The 17,921-nt window shown below is 39.5% G+C and overlaps 1 protein-coding gene across 1 annotated transcript; it reads left to right on the top strand.

The window, feature by feature from the left end:
• The first annotated feature begins 626 nt into the window (after nucleotides 1-626).
• LOC131976441 (protein Jumonji-like) lies at nucleotides 627-17,546 on the top strand. The gene is made up of 8 exons (XM_059339476.1): nucleotides 627-990; nucleotides 3,640-3,792; nucleotides 4,909-5,629; nucleotides 5,740-5,878; nucleotides 6,986-7,158; nucleotides 9,141-9,287; nucleotides 10,115-10,341; nucleotides 12,458-17,546. Exons 2-8 carry the CDS (start codon nucleotides 3,745-3,747, stop codon nucleotides 13,646-13,648), a joined length of 2,646 nt encoding a protein of 881 aa, XP_059195459.1. The 5' UTR covers nucleotides 627-990; nucleotides 3,640-3,744; the 3' UTR covers nucleotides 13,649-17,546.
• Nucleotides 17,547-17,921: the final 375 nt, after the last annotated feature.

The raw sequence follows: 17,921 nt of genomic DNA, 5'->3' as shown, positions 1-17,921 counted from the left end.
CATGAAAAACATGATAAATTTAAATTGATTAGACATTTATTTTTAAATGACACCCCATAACAGTATATTATGTAATTACAATGAGCCATGTCTTTACAAAATGAAAATGCTACTTACATAAATGCATCAATACAAATAATGTTTTAATATATTTAAAATACATAAAACAGTCTGAGTAGGTCAATTCTGCATCACGAGCACTTTTTCTTTTGATACTTTAAGTACATTTTAATGCTGATACTTTTGTACTTTTACTTAAGTAAGGTTTAAATGCAGGACTTTTACTTGCAGCGGAGTAATTTCACAGTGTGGTATTAGTACTTCTACTTAAGTAAGTACTAAAAACAAAATAATTTTCCACCACTGCTATCAGGTTTGTGACAGGTTTGATTTACTGCAGTTTGTCTTTGTCTTCTATTAGTTTTGGACATACATCGTCAGCAGCGACTGTACCTTAAATGCAAGAATAGACGCGCATTAGATTCTTTACTGCGCTGGACTAACTGCGTTTTGGCGACCACGGCTCACTGGGCGGACTGGTTTCGGGGTGACGCCAGGATGGAGGGATGACAAACGATTACATTTGGCAACTGGCATTGAATAGACCCGAAACCTCAGGGATGGTGGACCTCGACCGATTTCCGGGTCACGTGGTGGGCGCATAATCAGCGACCTGGATAGCAGAACCGGCCGTATTTAGAACAATAAACGCGCACTAGATTCTACCCAAAGCTGGCCTTGGCTCGGAAACGGCGGCTCACATGACCGCAGTGGTGCTGCCTCCCTGCGCCCCACAGCCGTGCAGGTGCCGAGTCCAAGCGGCACACCGGGCCTAACGGCTCCGTGAGGGGGATAACGGCACGCCGGAGCCGCTCGGATATTTAATGCGATTCGTTGTTGCGGGGTTGGTTCAAAAGTGTGATTGGGTCCGTGTGCCATCCCTTTGGGTTGTCGGTGTGCTCATGATGTAGGCCGGTAGTCCTGCTGGAGGTGGGTGATCGATTATTGTTTCATATTTGCTTTGTTCAGGGACTAATTTGACTAGAATAATAGATGTGCTGCCACCTGCATCGTTAATGACGGATATGTACGGAGCGGTCAGGATTGTACACAGAGATACAGAGTGCCATCCACACTGAGCAGTACAGCCTGTACAGTGCTGACAGAGAGGGATTGAAACGGTTCTGAGCGGCTTATTGGCAGGTGTTCCCATCAACCTGGGATCACATCCTCTGGTCGCCTCGGTGGTTGCTTGACGGCAGATGTTGAATGAAATTAGGGACATCAAGTGTTGCTGAATGTTTTCTCTTCATTTAATAACATTTCCAACACATTCTCAACAGTCAGTAAAATGGTGTCAGCAGCAGGCTTCAGCAGCCACACTTTAAATGTGGGAGAAAGAGAAAAGATGAGCAGCATGTGGGATTATCATCCTGTCCCCTCACCGCTGGAAGCAGCAGGCCTTTGGTGGAGCAGCCTGTAACCTGTACACACTGTTCTCATCTCTGGGCCACTACGACCCTCTGTTGGATTAACTTGTGACACCATGCACAGTGTTGTAGAGGCCTGCTTTCAACAATATGCATTTGTCAGTTTAAATTCACAGAAAGGAACAATGTTTCTCCTTCTTCTACATTCAGAGTGTGGCTGCTGAGTCCTACTGGCAACACCATTTCACTCACATACCCAGCTGAGACCGAAATCAACCAGATGGGTATGTGGCATTTAATCAAATCAAGACAAAAAGCATTCAGGAAGAATAAATTCTTCATCACCTGTTAATGTGATCTCAGGCTGGTCTGGAACACCTGTAATCCTGCTGCAGGTGAATGCACAGCCATTGTTTTACAGTAGCTTTGTTTGATACGTCCACTGATATATTTATTGTACACTGCCTTCATTGTTACACGTCCTGACTGATGCAGTCGCAGTGGGAGATGGTACACACACACACACACACACACTCACACACACACACACATATATATATATAGTGTATTATGTACATTAACCAGGACTGAGTGCTAGGCCTGTCACAATAACACGCTTTTTAGGCCGATATATTTTCCCACAAAATATCACGATAAACTATAGTATTGTTGTATCAATGTTGTTTTATTTTTACAATGATATTAGAGCATAATAAGTTAATCCTTTTCCACAGCAATGAATTTTGAAATCTCAAGAATATTAAACATTGGAATAGAAATGTGTAAAATAAAAGATCCTAGATACATAAAACCTAAATAAATAAACTACAAACAAAACAAACAAAATAGACTTTCAGGCTCTGTTAAGAAAAAACATTGCACTAAGATAAACATTATGTATTATATTATTTTATTATTAAAATAACATAAACCGCTGGAATGGCTGCTTGGGAATATTGTTTTTTTTTTCAGCAATTCGTACTGCTTGTCAAACATTTGCAGAATTACTTTAAACACAACACAAAAAAGCACAAAACAACAATATATTGAGTCCAAAAAAAACAACTATTGTGTCCTTTTTTATATATTGAACGATAAGTCGATATAGTGATTATCATGACAGTCCTACTGGCAACATCATTTCACTCATATACCCAGCTGAGACCAAAAAGAACCAGATGGGTATGTGGCATTTAATCAAATCAAGACAAAAAGCATTCAGGAAGAAGACATTCTTCATCACCTGTTCATTTGATCTCAGGCTGGTCTGGAACACCTGTAATCCTGCTGCAGGTGAATGCACAGCCATTGTTTTACAGTAGCTTTGTTTGATACGTCGACTGATATATTTATTGTACACTGCCTTCATTGTTACACGTCCTGACTGATGCAGTTGCTGTGGGAGATGGTACACGCACACACATATATAGTGTATTATGTACATGAACTAGGACTAAGGCTCCGTAACACAGAACAGGAGCGGCTGCTGTCTTTTTTAAGCTATAAACGTAGATGGCCCACTGCAGCCAATGTGAGGTTGAGTTGAAGCAGTATGTCTTTTTTTATCATAGACAATTATACACATGTAAAAACTAAGAAACAATGTTCTGCTGTCACACATCTTTGGTAGTTCATTACAGAAAGACATGCACTTATACTATACTAAATAGTATGTACTACTTTATAATAAATAAACTGTGTTTCATGGAAACAATTCCAAAAGGCAATTCTTGTAAAGTTCATATTTCTTATTGTAAATCAGTGTAGTTCTGAATAGGTTAAGATATAAGTAAAGGTCTATTGACTTTACTGATACAAAACGTTGCCTTAGTTTGTATGAACATGTATTTCTATGAAAGCCATCACAAAACATGCTGACAGCTAGTCCAGATCAGGCAAAGTCAGGTAATAGCCACATCCTTTTGTTTCCATGTCAGAAATTAGGTTTATTTGGTGTTTGGCTCTGTGTTCACATTCCAGGCGTTGTCAGTCGTGTTTGCAATAATGTAAATGATACTACCAGTGTTTTCAATTGGAACACTTGATACACAATACAGTGTGTGCACTGATTGGTTTCCATATTTATAAGTTGTTGGTCTCTTTATTTTTGACCATGGCCATCAAGTCAAAATAACAAGAGAAATTTGCCTTAGAACACATTAAGTGGTCACTATGTTTTCTTTTTTATTTCTTGACTTGTCTTTTACAGGACAGAGCAGTGGAAATCACATTTCCGCACCCTTAGAAAATAGGCGAAAGAGTCAAAGGAAAGAACGGCTTCTGTAATTCATGTGCTCAAGAGCGTCCGCTTGGCATGATGAGTACAGACAGACCCAAACGGAATATCATCAAAAAGAAATATGTAAGTGACATTTCTCTCCTATTATTATTATTATTATTATTATTATTATTATTATTATTATTCTTTTTACCTTTCTCTTATTTTTTTTTCCTTTTTATTTTGACATGTTTTTGCAGTTTGATTATTTCTAGTACAGGTACATCTAAAAAAATTTGAATATCATGAAAAAGTGCAATATTTTTTGTCAATTATTTCAGAAAGTGAAACTCATACATATATAGATTCATTACACGTAGAGTGAAATATTTCAAGCCTGTTTTTCTTGTAATTTTGATAATTCTGGCTTACAGATAATGAAAACACAAAACTCAGTGTCTCAGAAAATAAGAATATTACATAAGATGATTAAAAAAAGGATATTTTAAACACAAACACAAAATGTCAGGCTTCTGAATAGTATCTTCATTTCTATTCACTCAATACTTGGTTGGGCTCCTTTTGCATGATTACTGCATTAATACTTGGTGGCATGGAGGAGATCAGCCTACGGCACCATGTTGCTTTTATAGCAGCCTTCAGGACATCTGCGTCTGGTGTCTCTCTCCTTCCTCTTGACAACAGCCCATAGACTCCTATGGGGTTCAGGTCAGCAGAGTTTGCTGGCCAGTCCAGCCCAGTAACACCATGGTCACTGAACCAGCTTTTGGTACCTTTGCCAGTGTGGGCAGGTGCCAAGTCCTGCTGGAAAATGAAACCAGCATCTCCAAAGAGCTTGTGGAAGCATGAAGAGCTCTAAAATGTCCTGCTAGATGGCTGCTATGTTGACTGTGGACTTCAGAAAACACAGTGGACCAACAGCAGCAGAGGACATGGCCCCAAACCACCACTGACTGAACTTTTTCACAATATTCTAATTTTCGGAGACACTAAGTTTTGTGTTTTCATTATCTCTAAGCCAGAATCATCAAAATTACAAGAAAGTTTGAAATATTTCACTCTATGTGTAATGAATCTATATAATATACGAGTTTCACTTTCTGAAATGATTGACAAAAAATATTGAACTTTTTTATGATATTCTAATTTTTTGAGATGTACCTGTATAATTAGAGAAGAAATAATCCTCAGCTGGTCGTGTGAGCAAAGCTGATGGTGTTTGTGTCTGTGGCTCTGCAGGACATCAGCGACGGGATGCCTTGGTGTGAAGAACGTCTGGTCCGCAAAGTTCTTTTCCTCTCCCTCAGGGAATTCAGAGACACACACCGTGCCACACACAAACACTCACACATACACACACGCGCACACAAACGCACGTCGAAAAATACACTCTTACATGCTCAGCGAAAGACAAAGACACTACCTAAAACACACACGCATAAAAACACACACACACGACAGAGTGTGCACACGCCTCAACAAAGAGTCACACACAGACCAACAAACACACATATACAGAAAAACGCACACGGTGCGCAAAACGTGCACATTTCAAAACAAGTACGCCATCATGATCACACTAACAAAGGGCAAAAAAACAACTTGTCTCAGGACTCACATGCACCAAAAAATAAATGTTCACACACACAACAGAACATGCAAACGCAATCAAAAATGTGTGCAGGGAAAATTACACACACTGTACAGCATACAAACCAACAAGACAATACACACACACTCCAGAAGATTGGTGGATCAACCAGGACACTACGCTCTCACAAAACACAAAACACAGTGTCGCTGCTGAACTCAAAATACTCTAATACTGCAAAACACACACACACTACTCAGCACAAACACTCAGTGAAAAACACCTGCACACCTGAGAACACACACACACCTCTGAGCCCTCCGGCCCTGGCCAGGACACTGCGGTCACACACTCCCACAAGTCTCAGTGGTCAGTACCAACGGTTTAGTTCACGGTGCTTTGATTTCAATGACACTGCATTTCTCAAGGTAGTGGAACTGCTGCAAGCGAGTAACTAAAGTTGTAACTGTTGTTTTAAGGGTCCCCTGTTAATGGCATCAACCGGTGTCAGTCCCTCCTGTCAGCTAGTCCGAGCTGGAGCTGGTCCATACAGACACGCCCCCAACAGCGCCGCCCTGCCAGCATCCATCCTCACAAGGATGACCCTGCCAGCAAGAGGTCAGCTGCTCTACTGTGTGTGTTTCATTGTGTTTCCATGTTCATGTGTGCATGACTCGTCTATAAACACAGCACTGTGCTGCCACCTGCCCCACACTGGCAAGAAGACTCCAGCTGATCTGTATTAAATATCACCATTCATGCATGCACAGTCTGGTGTTTACACAGGCTTACTTTTACTCATGTGCTCATTGAGTGAAGCACACGATTTCACTCTTTCTTTACCTCTTTCACTCACACAGTCTGTTCTTTACTGTGCGTGTGTTTTCATGAACTGCATTATAACATTATGAGCTGGTGTTTGTAGTATCCTGGTTATGTGTTTATGCATGTGAGCAGAGGTGGAAAGAGACATTTACTCATGTACTATACTTAAGTACAATTTTGAGCCACTTGTACTTTACTTGAGTATTTCCACGTATGTAACTTTTTACTTCTACTCCACTACATTTAGCCAACAGCTTTAGTTACTTTTTGGGTCAAGATTTAACACAAAAAACATGATACATTTAAAGTGATTAGACATGTGTATATTAGCTAGTTTAAATGAGCCCTGTCTTTACAAAATTAAACACTTCTTACATGCATCAATACAAATAATGTAATAATTTATTTAGAATATATAAAACAGTCTGAGTGGGTCCATTCTGCATTACGAGTACTTCTACTTTTGATACTTTAAGTACATTTTGATCCTAATACTTTTGTACTTTAACTTCAGTAAGTTTTGAATGCAGGACTTTTACTTGTAGAGGAGTAATTTCACAGTGTGGTATTAGTACTTTTACTTAAGTAAAGGATCTGAGTCCTTCTTCCACCACTGCATGTGAGTATCATCATCTATAATGGGTTCTATCTATCTATATTTTATACAGTCTATGGTTCTATCGGGATCAGAAACCAGGACTGTTATTTAGCCTTTCTTTATCAATATAAATGGGATGGACAAAGCCATAATACCTGTTGGTATAATGTAATACAGTTTAACAGCACTACAAACAAGACTTTTGTGTGTGTGTGTGTGTGTGTGTGTGTGTGTGTGCGCGTGTGTGTGTGTGTGCGTGTGTGTGTGTGTGTGTGTGTGTGCGCGTGCACTCATGCATATAGACCAAAGCTGCGAGCGCAGAGGAAGTTTGCCCAGTCCCCTCCCAGCTCTCCAGGACCTTCAGTGTTGATGACACCAGCCCGCAGTAACCACAACCACAACCTGGCCGTGGTCACCTGTCTGACCAGATGCCGACCCAAGACTGAGGACTTCCTGTCTTTTCTCTGTCTGAGGGGTAAACTACAAACTGCCTATACACAGTGTTGGGGAAGCTAGTTTTTTTTATTTTGCACAATAATAAGACAGAAAGAAAAGGATAAAGAAATAACAAAAGGAAGGTGCAAGGTAACGGCAAGAAACACAGCAGGGTTTATAGAGGCCTCTAGCTATATTAAAATTAGAATATGTAATTATGAAATAGAAAAAAATAATGAACAAAAAAATTAAGCAAAATTATAGTAATATTTAAAAGTAAAATAAAATAAAAGTGTAGAAATGCGTGTGTGCCTGTGTGTTTGTGTACTACTTAGTGACCTGATCATCAGAGCCACTAAACTGCTCTTGTAAGTGTTCAGAGAGGAAAACTGTATTGAACTATTCAACTGATCATCCCAGAGTATTGTTCCTCTGTATTTTAAGGAGAATTGACCGAGGGTAGTACGATAGTGAGGAGGTGAAATCTAGTCAGTTGTCTAGTATTGTACTGATGTAATTGTGAGTTGACATGGAAATATTCACTGAAAGCTTTAGGAATGGAATTTGGACTATACATATACTTAAAGATAAAAATGCATTTTTGGTATATATTGATCTGAAAAACTGTCATTATCTTGAGTTTTTGGAAAAGGGGAAAAGCATTGAAAGCAGAGCTTTGCAAGCTTTGCTTACAAATGCTCAATGGTCAGGATGAAATAAAAAGGGGTGGGACATGTAAAAGGGGTTCAATTACAGTAGAAAAGCAATGGAAAATAATAAATAAAAATAATGATAATAAAACATTACTTTAATAGCCTAATTTATAGTTTGTAGTTTCAGTAATTTAACTACTCGAATCACTACACAAATATAAATCCAGTTGAACCACCAGCAAGCTGTTGCAAAATGTAGTTAAACTACTAGTTTAATGACATAGCTCACTACTCCCCTACACTACCTATACACTACAGGGTTGTAGGGTACTGAGGTTGGTCACAGATTCAGTCATCATGTACTGAACAAAAATATAAACACCACATGGCAAATATTGATGCCACATGAAGTTAACAACTCTAAGTAAACATATGCTGACTGTTACTTGCACAATAGGATTATTTCTCTTGATTTGTGTAACATTTTTAATCTATCTCTGTCAGTGAGCATTTGCTCAGTGGTGCAGTGATTTCACTCAGTACCTGGGTGTGGCATTTCCAGACGGTGATCAGACAGAATGAGCAGAACCTCCTTATACTGGGGACAATAAAAGGCCACTCCAAAATGTCAAATCTTGTCATAAGTCATCATGGTTCAGATTTCTGAGGTCATGCTGGATGCAGGGACGTCCACCAGAGGTCGCAGTGCAGCTGGATGCTAATTATCAGACGATAGGCCCTTTGAGAGTTCGTATTCCCCAAACATGTCGCTCATAGAGTATCTCTGGGATGTTCTGGATCGACGTGTCCACGACCAGCTCCATGTGGCCCTCCGGGAACAATAGAATAACATTCCACCGGCTGACAGACAACCTGATCAACTCCATGAAGGAGATGTGTTGCTCTGAGAAATACAAATGTGACACACAAGATATTGAACATTCAGGTTCTTCAAGCTGACCCCCAACGTGTTCAAAGGATTGTCACTCCTTTGCAGATGCCAACATCAACATGTAATGGACGTTGATCTGAAGATTAGTCATTAGCAAAAAATAATTTGTATTCGCTTCATATATTGCATAACCCTAATGTTAGTAAAAACTCTAAATTTGACATGGGGCGTTTATATTTTTGTTCAGTGTATAACACACTGGTGTATACAATAACTGTTCAATGAATGCTGAAGAGACCAATGCACTGTTGTGCTTTATTGTATTAGATGGTCAGGGATCTTTTTGCTTGATCAGCTTCAGTGTTATCTGATGTGCTTTTTCTACAACCCTGATTTAATGAAAGTCAGTATACTACTGCTTTTAGAAATACTGTTTCTCCTCCAGAATCAATGAAGGCATTTCCTCTTCCATTTCAGGTTCAGCAGCATTGCCTAGCAACATGGCCTTCTTAGCGGGTGGAAGAGCGAAGGAGCAGGCTGGCACTCAACATCTTACTTCCTGTCTTTCCACCAACCACAGGACTGCAGCTGAGGGGAGGAACATGAGTGTTTGCAGCAGAAGAGGTACGATCCACAGACCTGTCTGTGTTTCTGCCTCTGATGAGTGGAATTTGGTGAAAAACATTCACATCAGTCTTTGTGTGTGTGTTAGAAATTTTAACCCTCTATGGTACGCTTTATGATGCCAGTTGGGAAAAAAATGTTTGGAGTGTTTTTTGTCTTAAAATAGACTAAATAAACATAATTTGAAGAAATTTTATAATAATTTTTTTATGGAAGTTTTGGGTTTTGTTTCTCGTAGGCAACATTGTATAATATAATATATATTGTACCATAACGATATACTTTTAAATTTAAAAACATTATAAAAGGAACTTTTTTAACTGGTTTCTTGTCTGAATGTTGCCTGTAGGCAACATTGAACCAATGACCCATTGAAATGATTGTCTTAAACAGTCTAAGTGTATCAAACTATCAAAAATGAAGGTTTACTCACCTATCAGTAGGAATATTTTTTTTCCAGATGGAAAAGGGCCAGAAAATGACGTTTTGAGTTATTTTTTGTGCCGCAAAATGGCAAAGCTGTTTCCTTTGGAAAAGTCTGCAAAAAAGGGTTTCAATATGGCCTCCTGGAGGTCATGTGACAAATATAAGCATTGCTATTGGTTACCTATACTCTTCCCGTTTTTTTTCCAAGTATCGCATCACTCAAAAACATGCATTGTAGAAATTTGACAGGCCAAAAAAAGAGGGTTGATACTCTAATGACTTTGAATAAAAAGGTGGAAAGATCAATTTATCCTACTACCTGCTTTATTCACACTTTTCTCTTTGCTTTCACAAATTTATATTTTTGTGTCAGCCTCTGTATCTGTCTTGCTGTTTTACAGTGCAGCGAGACTCCAGGTCTCTTAAAGGGAGGCCCAGAGGCTCCGCAGTGTCCAGCACCTTCTGCCCTCTAAGTGCCCGGGCACAGAGGAGGAGGGAGAGAGAGAGGAGGGAGGAGGAACAGCAGAGGAAGAGGACGAAGGGGATGGAGGAGGACAGGAGAGAGGGAGGTGAGAGACACCTCCTGAGACCACGCCAGCTCTCCCTACAGCTCAGGAGGACAAACAAGGTCTGATCATCCTTTCTACATGTTTTTCTTCTAAAAGGTGTCTGTTTGTATCATCAGTATTGTTGAGATTGAATATGACACTGAAACACATACAGGCCAGTTGGTCACAAATGTAAGAGCATCTCACAGAAGCAAAATGCAAACTTTTTCATGATATTTATCTTGAACATGATTCCTGTATGGGGGCTACATGGTGGTGTAGGTAGTGGTGGAAGAAGTATTCAGATACCTTACTTAAGTATAAGTACTAATACCACACTGCAGAATGACTCCACTACAAGTAAAAGTCCTGCATTCAAAACTTACTGAAGTAAAAATACAAAAGTATCAGCATCAAAATGTCCTTAAAGTATCAAAAGTAAAAGTACTCGTTATGCAGCATGGACCCACTCACATTGTCCAAATATATTATTGTATTATTATTTTTGATGCATTTATGTAGGCTTTAATTTAATGTCAAGGTAGGGCTAATTTTAACTTTTAATATACTTTTATGTGGTTTAATTAATAAAAATGCGTAATCATTTTTAATGTATTATGTATTTTCATGTTAAATCTTAACCTGAAAATAACTAAAGCTATCAGCTAAATGTAGTGAAGTAAAAAGTACAATATTTGCCTCAAAATGTAGTGGAGTAGAAGTATAAAGTTGCTGGCTATGAACAGACTGTCTTTGCCTTATGTGTGTTTATGGGCTGCAGCTGCTGTGCTATTTATGCTCTTTAAAAAGTATGGGACATGGCAGCAAAACAACAGGTTTTTTTAAATGGCTTGCATGTTATATGTGGCTTCAGATCAACACTACTCATTAAGTGATCTAATGTCTCAAAATTAGAACTAAAGTGTGTGACTGCAAAGGCCACAGAGTGCACATCTCTTTATAAATGGTTTTAACACTTTCTCAATATTATACAATTATTTCCGTCATAAATTATAATTTTCTCAATGGCTTCCCTGGTAAATGGACCAAGGTTCAGTACACTGCTTCACATACATCAGCCAATGTGCCCATACAGCCTGTGTGACCAACAGACTTTGCACTAGTTGTTGTGCTTTCATGTTGTTTGTCCTGCTGATGATTGTATAAGAAGTGTCGCACCCCCTTCTGTGTCTATATACCCCCTTTTCTTTGTTGTCTGCCATTTTTATTTAATTGCATTTTCCATTCATTGACATTCAGTCCCTATATTCCTAGTTTCTGTGAGGTCTGAAGCTATTCTGCCACCCAACGAGCACTTCTGAAGAAGCACACTAAGAGCTCAAGTCAATGCTACCTTTAAGCGATCAAAACAAATCCCTCTCAATACTGAATCCCATTACAGAAGTTAAACATGCTGCTGTTTCAGTGGCCCTGTAAAGAACAATATGCATAAGTGTTTTCTGCTATATATATATATATATATATATATATATATATATATATATATATATATATATATATAAGAGAGAGTTAGAGACTGTATGCCAAATGGGACACATCTGCATCTGCGGTATAATTGATTTATACATATTTAACAATCTACGTGTGAAATTTAATTCATGTATGTGGAGATTTACTTATCTAATTACAACATGAAAGTAACTCTGATGAGAGAAAGCAGTAAGAACTCCTGGGCAACACTCAGGCGACGATCTTAAAAGTACATCTGTATTTTTACTGTACTGTATTTTATTGTGAAGGACAGAAGTACAGTCCGGGTGTGTCGATAACAATGGTTGATAACGGTGATATTTATTTGGCTTACCCAGAAACATCCAATTTCTCCCAAAAAACCCAGCAGCCTCAATTGTTTTACAGCGAGGAGATCCAAGTGTCCGATTTGGGATACAGTTAGCGCACGGCTAATTCACCGGCGTTAGCGTCCTTTAGCCGACTCTGGTAAACCCAAGCCTAACGTACACAGTTAAAACAATATACCGTTCGAAAGATAAGATGTTAGACTTCAACTTCACACCATTTAATTATTTGGAAGCGTAACATGATAATTTGTATTAGTAGTTAATGTGAAATTTTGATAGAATCTTAGCCGAACCGTGTCCGGGACACACATTTGGGATACAGTCACGCTATAATGATTCCCAGGCTTCAATACAACATGATCTCTTTCTGTTGCAGGGGGCCATGGTGACTGGACTCTCTGAACAAAGCTCCTGTGTCAGGTCAGTTCCTACCATAAAGCCTAGCACGGGGGTAGGCAGCAGACGCTCCCCCAGGCCCTGCACACGGCCTAGCAATACCTGTAAACCAAGAGCCGGGGAAACCAACAACAAACACCTCTCTGGGCAAAACAAACACCATCTGCCTCGCAATCAGCGCCTTCCTCCCCACCAACAAACAGTCTCTAACTACTATAGCAACCCCAAGACCCTCAGTAGTCTCCAAAACTCAGGAAGACATTCAAGCAGGACCACATTGACTAATGGCTCCGTCAGCAGTGAGGACCCTGGGGTCCTGAGGTTGTCCAGAAGAAGGAGAGGCCTCCCACCAGACACCAGCCCTACCCCTCTGAATCAGGTACTTTCAGACAACAACTCATCAAAGAGGTGCAGGACAGTGCAATACAATGATGGTGACGTGCCATTGGTGAGTGACTGCCAAGTTGGTGAGATCCCACAAAGGGAGACGGTCTGTGATAAAGATGTTAGAGAGGTGTATGCGAGTCATATTGGTGAAATCTCTGGTAGCCATGATGAAGAACTTAGACAAGACAGATGTGGCCATGTCGGAGACAAGGTCAATGTCGGAGAGTTAAGTTTGACCAGCGTCTCTGCTCTAGAGCCCTCTCAGGAAAATCCTAGCACCATGATCACAGACGCTGGCCTCAGCCCTGTCAATGAGGTCATAAGCAGACATGTGAGAGAAAAAAGGCTCCAGAGAAATCAGCCCACTTCATTCACAATCCCTAAGATCACGACCAGGACTACTGATTCTAGGTCTGTTACCAGAGCTGCTACTGCTAGGACTACTGTAACTAAAGCTGCTATCAACTTAGTGACAACCACACACATACACACTGACCCACCAGCCAGGTATTCTGCCAAGCACACTGCTAAGGGTACTAACAAAGGTACTAACAAGAACCTTACAAAGTGTACTTCACCAGCCAGCAGTTACTCTGTCCATAATTCCAAAGGTGCTGCAAAAGACACTTCCAAGGGTACCACAGAGGACTCGACAAAGGCCAGTGCCCCTGTCAGTAGCTATTCTAGCACTTCCAAGGCCTCTACAAAGGGCCTTACCCAGACCAAGTCTACTACCTCAGCCATAAAGACCAGGACCAGCCCAAGAATCCTTCTGAAGCGCTAACAAACACCTGAGCTATGTCTGAGAACGTCCACAGATTCACTATTCGCTATGTTGAGAGTTGGTGTTGAAAACAGTGAGCAACATTGGATACTGTTAATCATAAGCACTGCATGATGGTTGTTGGCTGGTTGGATAGTGACGTAGTGACTATGTACTGTTCTCTACATTTGTCAGTGATTGTGGGATCATTTTGAATTCTGTACACGTAAAATAAACAATTAGAAGACGCAATGGCAGACACGTTGTATAATGGACTGTATAGTGGACAGTCGCTGTTTCAAGATGCTTTCCTGCTGTATCTAAAATGGTAGCTTGATATTTTTGTATTGTTGTATTCACATGGAAAACACACTGGTTTCATCAAAGCACATAGTTGAACTTGAGTCAGTCTGCTGTACAGTTTTCAGTAGCTTGCCTAGAGAAAGCTGTCATGCACACGACTACATGCCATTGCTTGAGGGCTTTTGGGTAGTCAGGTTGTTATTTAATCGGAACAGGAATAATGTGTTCAGGATCGGTTAGATCAATTAGATTAAAATGTTTCTCACTTCCTCACCAGAATTAAAGGATAGGTTGACATCTTTTTAAGTCTGTTTTAAAATCACAGAACTCATATGAACAATTAAACAGATTTGTTTCTCCCTTTCAATGTAAGTGATGGGGGACAAAATTCACAGCTCTTTTTAAAAACAATCCAAAGTCTATCTGAAGATACGGCAGGCTTCAGCAGTCTTATTCAAATCAAATGGATATCTTCCATAGTTAGTGTTTTTAGTATGAAATGTCTTCTTTGTGTTACTGTCCCTCTGCCAACCAACAGCAAGGAAAAACTGTCGATGGAACCAAAAAAGGGGGAATTGTGTACAAAATATTCTGTTACTATGGAAGAAATCCAATTGATTTATCTACCTGAGAGAACTGAAGACTTCAGATAAACTTTGGAATGTAATTTTGTACTGTAGATTTTTTTGCCACCATCACTTGCATTACATTTGCATGAAACCTGTTTGAATGCACATACAGGTACATCTAAAAACAAATAGAATATCATGAAAAAGTTCAATATTTTTTGTAAATGAGTGCACTTATATAGCGCTTTTATCCAAATCGCATTACACTACGCCCATTCACCCATTCATACTGTTGGCCGAGGCTACCAGGGACACTGGTGCCACCTGCCACCATTGGGAATTCATTCACACACTGATGAACGCAGCATCGGGAGCCATTTGGGGTTCAGAATCTTGCTCAAGGATGCTTCCAAATATAGGCTGCCATGGTCAGGGATCGAACCAACGACCTTCCAATCGGTAGGCAACTGATCTACCAACTGACCCACCCCAATCATTTCAGAAAGTGAAACTCATACATTATATAGATTCATTACACAGAGTGAAATATTTCAAGCCTGTTTTTCTTGTAATTTTGATGATTCTGGCTTAGAGATAATGAAAACACAAAACTCAGTGTCTCAGAAAATTAGAATATTGTGAAAAAGTTCAGTCAGTGGTGGTTTTGGGCCATGTCCTCTGCTGGTGTTGGTCCACTGTGTTTTCTGAAGTCCACAGTCAACATAGCAGCCATCTAGCAGGACATTTTAGAGCTCTTCATGCTTCCACAAGCTCTTTGGAGATGCTGGTTTCATTTTCCAGCAGGACTTGGCACCTGCCCACACTGGCAAAGGTACCAAAAGCTGGTTCAGTGACCATGGTGTTACTGGGCTGGACTGGCCAGCAAACACTGCTGACCTGAACCCCATAGGAGTCTATGGGCTGTTGTCAAGAGGAAGGTGAGAGACACCAGACGCAGATGACCCGAAGGACGATATCAGAGCAACATGGTGCCGTAGGCTGATCTCCTCCATGCCACCAAGTATTAATGCAGTAATTCATGCTAAAGGAGCCCAACCAAGTATTGAGTGTAGGAATGAAGATACTTTTCAGGAGCCTGACATTTGTGTTTAAAATATCCTTTTTTTATTGATCTTATGTAATATTCAAATTTTCTGAGACACTGAGTTTTGTGTTTTCATTATCTGTAAGCCATAATGAAGAAATACAGGCTTGAAATATTCACTCTGGAATAAATATATAATATAGAATAGAGTTTCACTTTCTGTAATAATTGACAAAAAATATTGAACTTTTTGACGATATTCTAATTTTTTTTTAGATGTACCTGTATGAGCATTTGAGTACTGTTTTTATGGCGGACTTGAAAAGACTTTTATGAAGTCAGTGGCATGCATGCATGGTGGAAACTTCCAATCTGTCCACATCCACTCTGAGCTCCATTAGGGCTACAATCAGTTGTGTGTGTAAAACCAGCTGCACAGTCACCAGCCTAACTGTCTCCACCAGCCTGTGTAACATCAGTAGGACCCCCCAGTCTACTGGTCTTTACAGTGTTTTTAATTATTACATGCAAAGGATACAAAATCAAAACAGTTTATTTACTAATTTATTATTTTCTGATTTATTCTTTTTAATTTCCCCTTCCACCCAAGCCTTTTATGCCCGTACTGTCTGTACCATTTTGTACCAGTTTGTACCAGTTTTTGTTCATGCTTCATAATGCGCGTAAAAAAGTGGAGGGCGGTCATGTCAGAGGGTTTGAGGATTACATCAGGTACTACAAGGTGCTATTAGCTTGCTCTTAAGCAGATTTTGGAGAATATAAGCGGAAGAGTGTTAAAACAATATGGCTGTATTACATAAAATGAGTCGGTACATTCATTCATATTCCACATTTCCTCAGACTAAAGCCCGTGTGTAGGATCAAAACAACAAACTGACTTTGGTAACTGAAGACAGAAAATGAAGGAGAAAAAAACACTGTGGGAGAGCAGTTGATGCTGCTGCCCTTTTCAAAATAATTTTGAAGTTGCTGTAATCACTTGATAATTCTAAACATACGGGCTCTAAATAAGTAAAGGACAATGTGTTTGTAAATGAGTTTATTCTATCCATATTATTTTTGATCAGTAAAAATCAGTCAGTTCTTTAGGGCGGGAACATGGTAAAATAAGTTGAGCATAAAGGTATGAATCAGTTTCATGTTATGAGCCGTCTCTGTGGAACAAATCACATACTGACATTATGTCTGGTTTATAGGAAAGAGATTTGTCTCGTTCCACTCATGTCATTGTGAGGTCCAGTAACACTGACAGAGTAGTGTCCTCCACAAAGCATCAAACTAAGTGCTTACAGTTATCACTCCATGAAAAAGTGCTCCTTTACCATGACATGATCAGGTAATTGTTAAACTAATTAGCCACATGATGGAAAAGGCTTTCTTTTCAAACTGAACGAGGCATTTGCTTTGTACAGTCTTCAGTTGTAGTCATTTTCTCCTGGTTGCTTTTCAATAAGTTATCACATTAGTGTAAGTGTGTCTGCTCTGCAAAGTCTCCTTCGTGAACTCGATCATTAATACCAGAGTTAGCTATCAGGATGCACACAGTGTTAAGAATCTACAGACAAAGTGCAAACAGAAAATCTTTGCAGACAGAACTGGCTTCCTGATACAGCATTGCATGACTTTGTTAAACAATTAACTTGTTCCCTGTTAAACAGGTTTTTTGAGGAGTCTTTCCCTGGCCGCTGTGAGGGTCAAACAACAGAGGGAGTTGTACCCTGTACAGTCTGTACGGTCTGTAAAACCCTTTGAGGCAAATCTGTGATTTTTGATTCTGGGCTCTATAAATAAAACTGAATTAAATTGAATTCTTGCTCATGTATTCTATCAAGGGACGGTTCATTCATGTAATCCTTACATCATTCCACACAGAAAAACATTTATTCATGTGTGTTGGCTGGCTAAATGGAAAATCATTGAATGCATACTCCAACTTACAATGTTCTGGGTTTCATCTGGGACACAAAGTTAGTAGTTTCAAGATTATTTGAAAAAGAAACACTTTAGTTTGAATGCCACTTTGAGCATCTCCCACTACTAAATAACCATCTTGAAAATTCTTAAGTGCAAAAATGTGCAATGTAGTCTTGCTTTTACTTTTGATGGTTTGATCAGTGGGAGAGATAGGTCCTTACACAACAAACAAATTCATGCCTTTATGTTATCTTATGCTTGTTAATGCAACTTTAAAGTTTTTTCAAAGTTGTTGTCATTCAGTTGTTTTGCTATCCGTCATTGTGTTCATGGCTTTTGGAAAGATGATTAAACTGTTTCAGCCCCTATTTGTGCAGCGACATCTATAACTGTAAAAAGTCTGTATAAATGTGAAGCATTTGAATGAGAATTTGCAATAAAA

Source organism: Centropristis striata, chromosome 8, assembly GCF_030273125.1.
Source record: "Centropristis striata isolate RG_2023a ecotype Rhode Island chromosome 8, C.striata_1.0, whole genome shotgun sequence".
In the NCBI taxonomy this organism is placed as follows: domain Eukaryota; kingdom Metazoa; phylum Chordata; class Actinopteri; order Perciformes; family Serranidae; genus Centropristis; species Centropristis striata.
Note: the sequence above shows the minus strand (reverse complement) of the source record. Positions and strands in the feature narration are given on the sequence as shown.

What these genes read in the sequence shown, in the direction of transcription:
- LOC131976441 (XM_059339476.1), top strand. Translation starts at nt 3,745, where the DNA reads ATGATGAGTACAGACAGACCCAAACGGAATATCATCAAAAAGAAATAT. An exon ending in CACTCCCACAAGTCTCAGTG is followed by an intron (nt 5,630 to 5,739) that starts GTCAGTACCAAC and finishes TGTTGTTTTAAG; the next exon opens with GGTCCCCTGTTAATGGCATC. An exon ending in GTCTTTTCTCTGTCTGAGGG is followed by an intron (nt 7,159 to 9,140) that starts GTAAACTACAAA and finishes CTTCCATTTCAG; the next exon opens with GTTCAGCAGCATTGCCTAGC.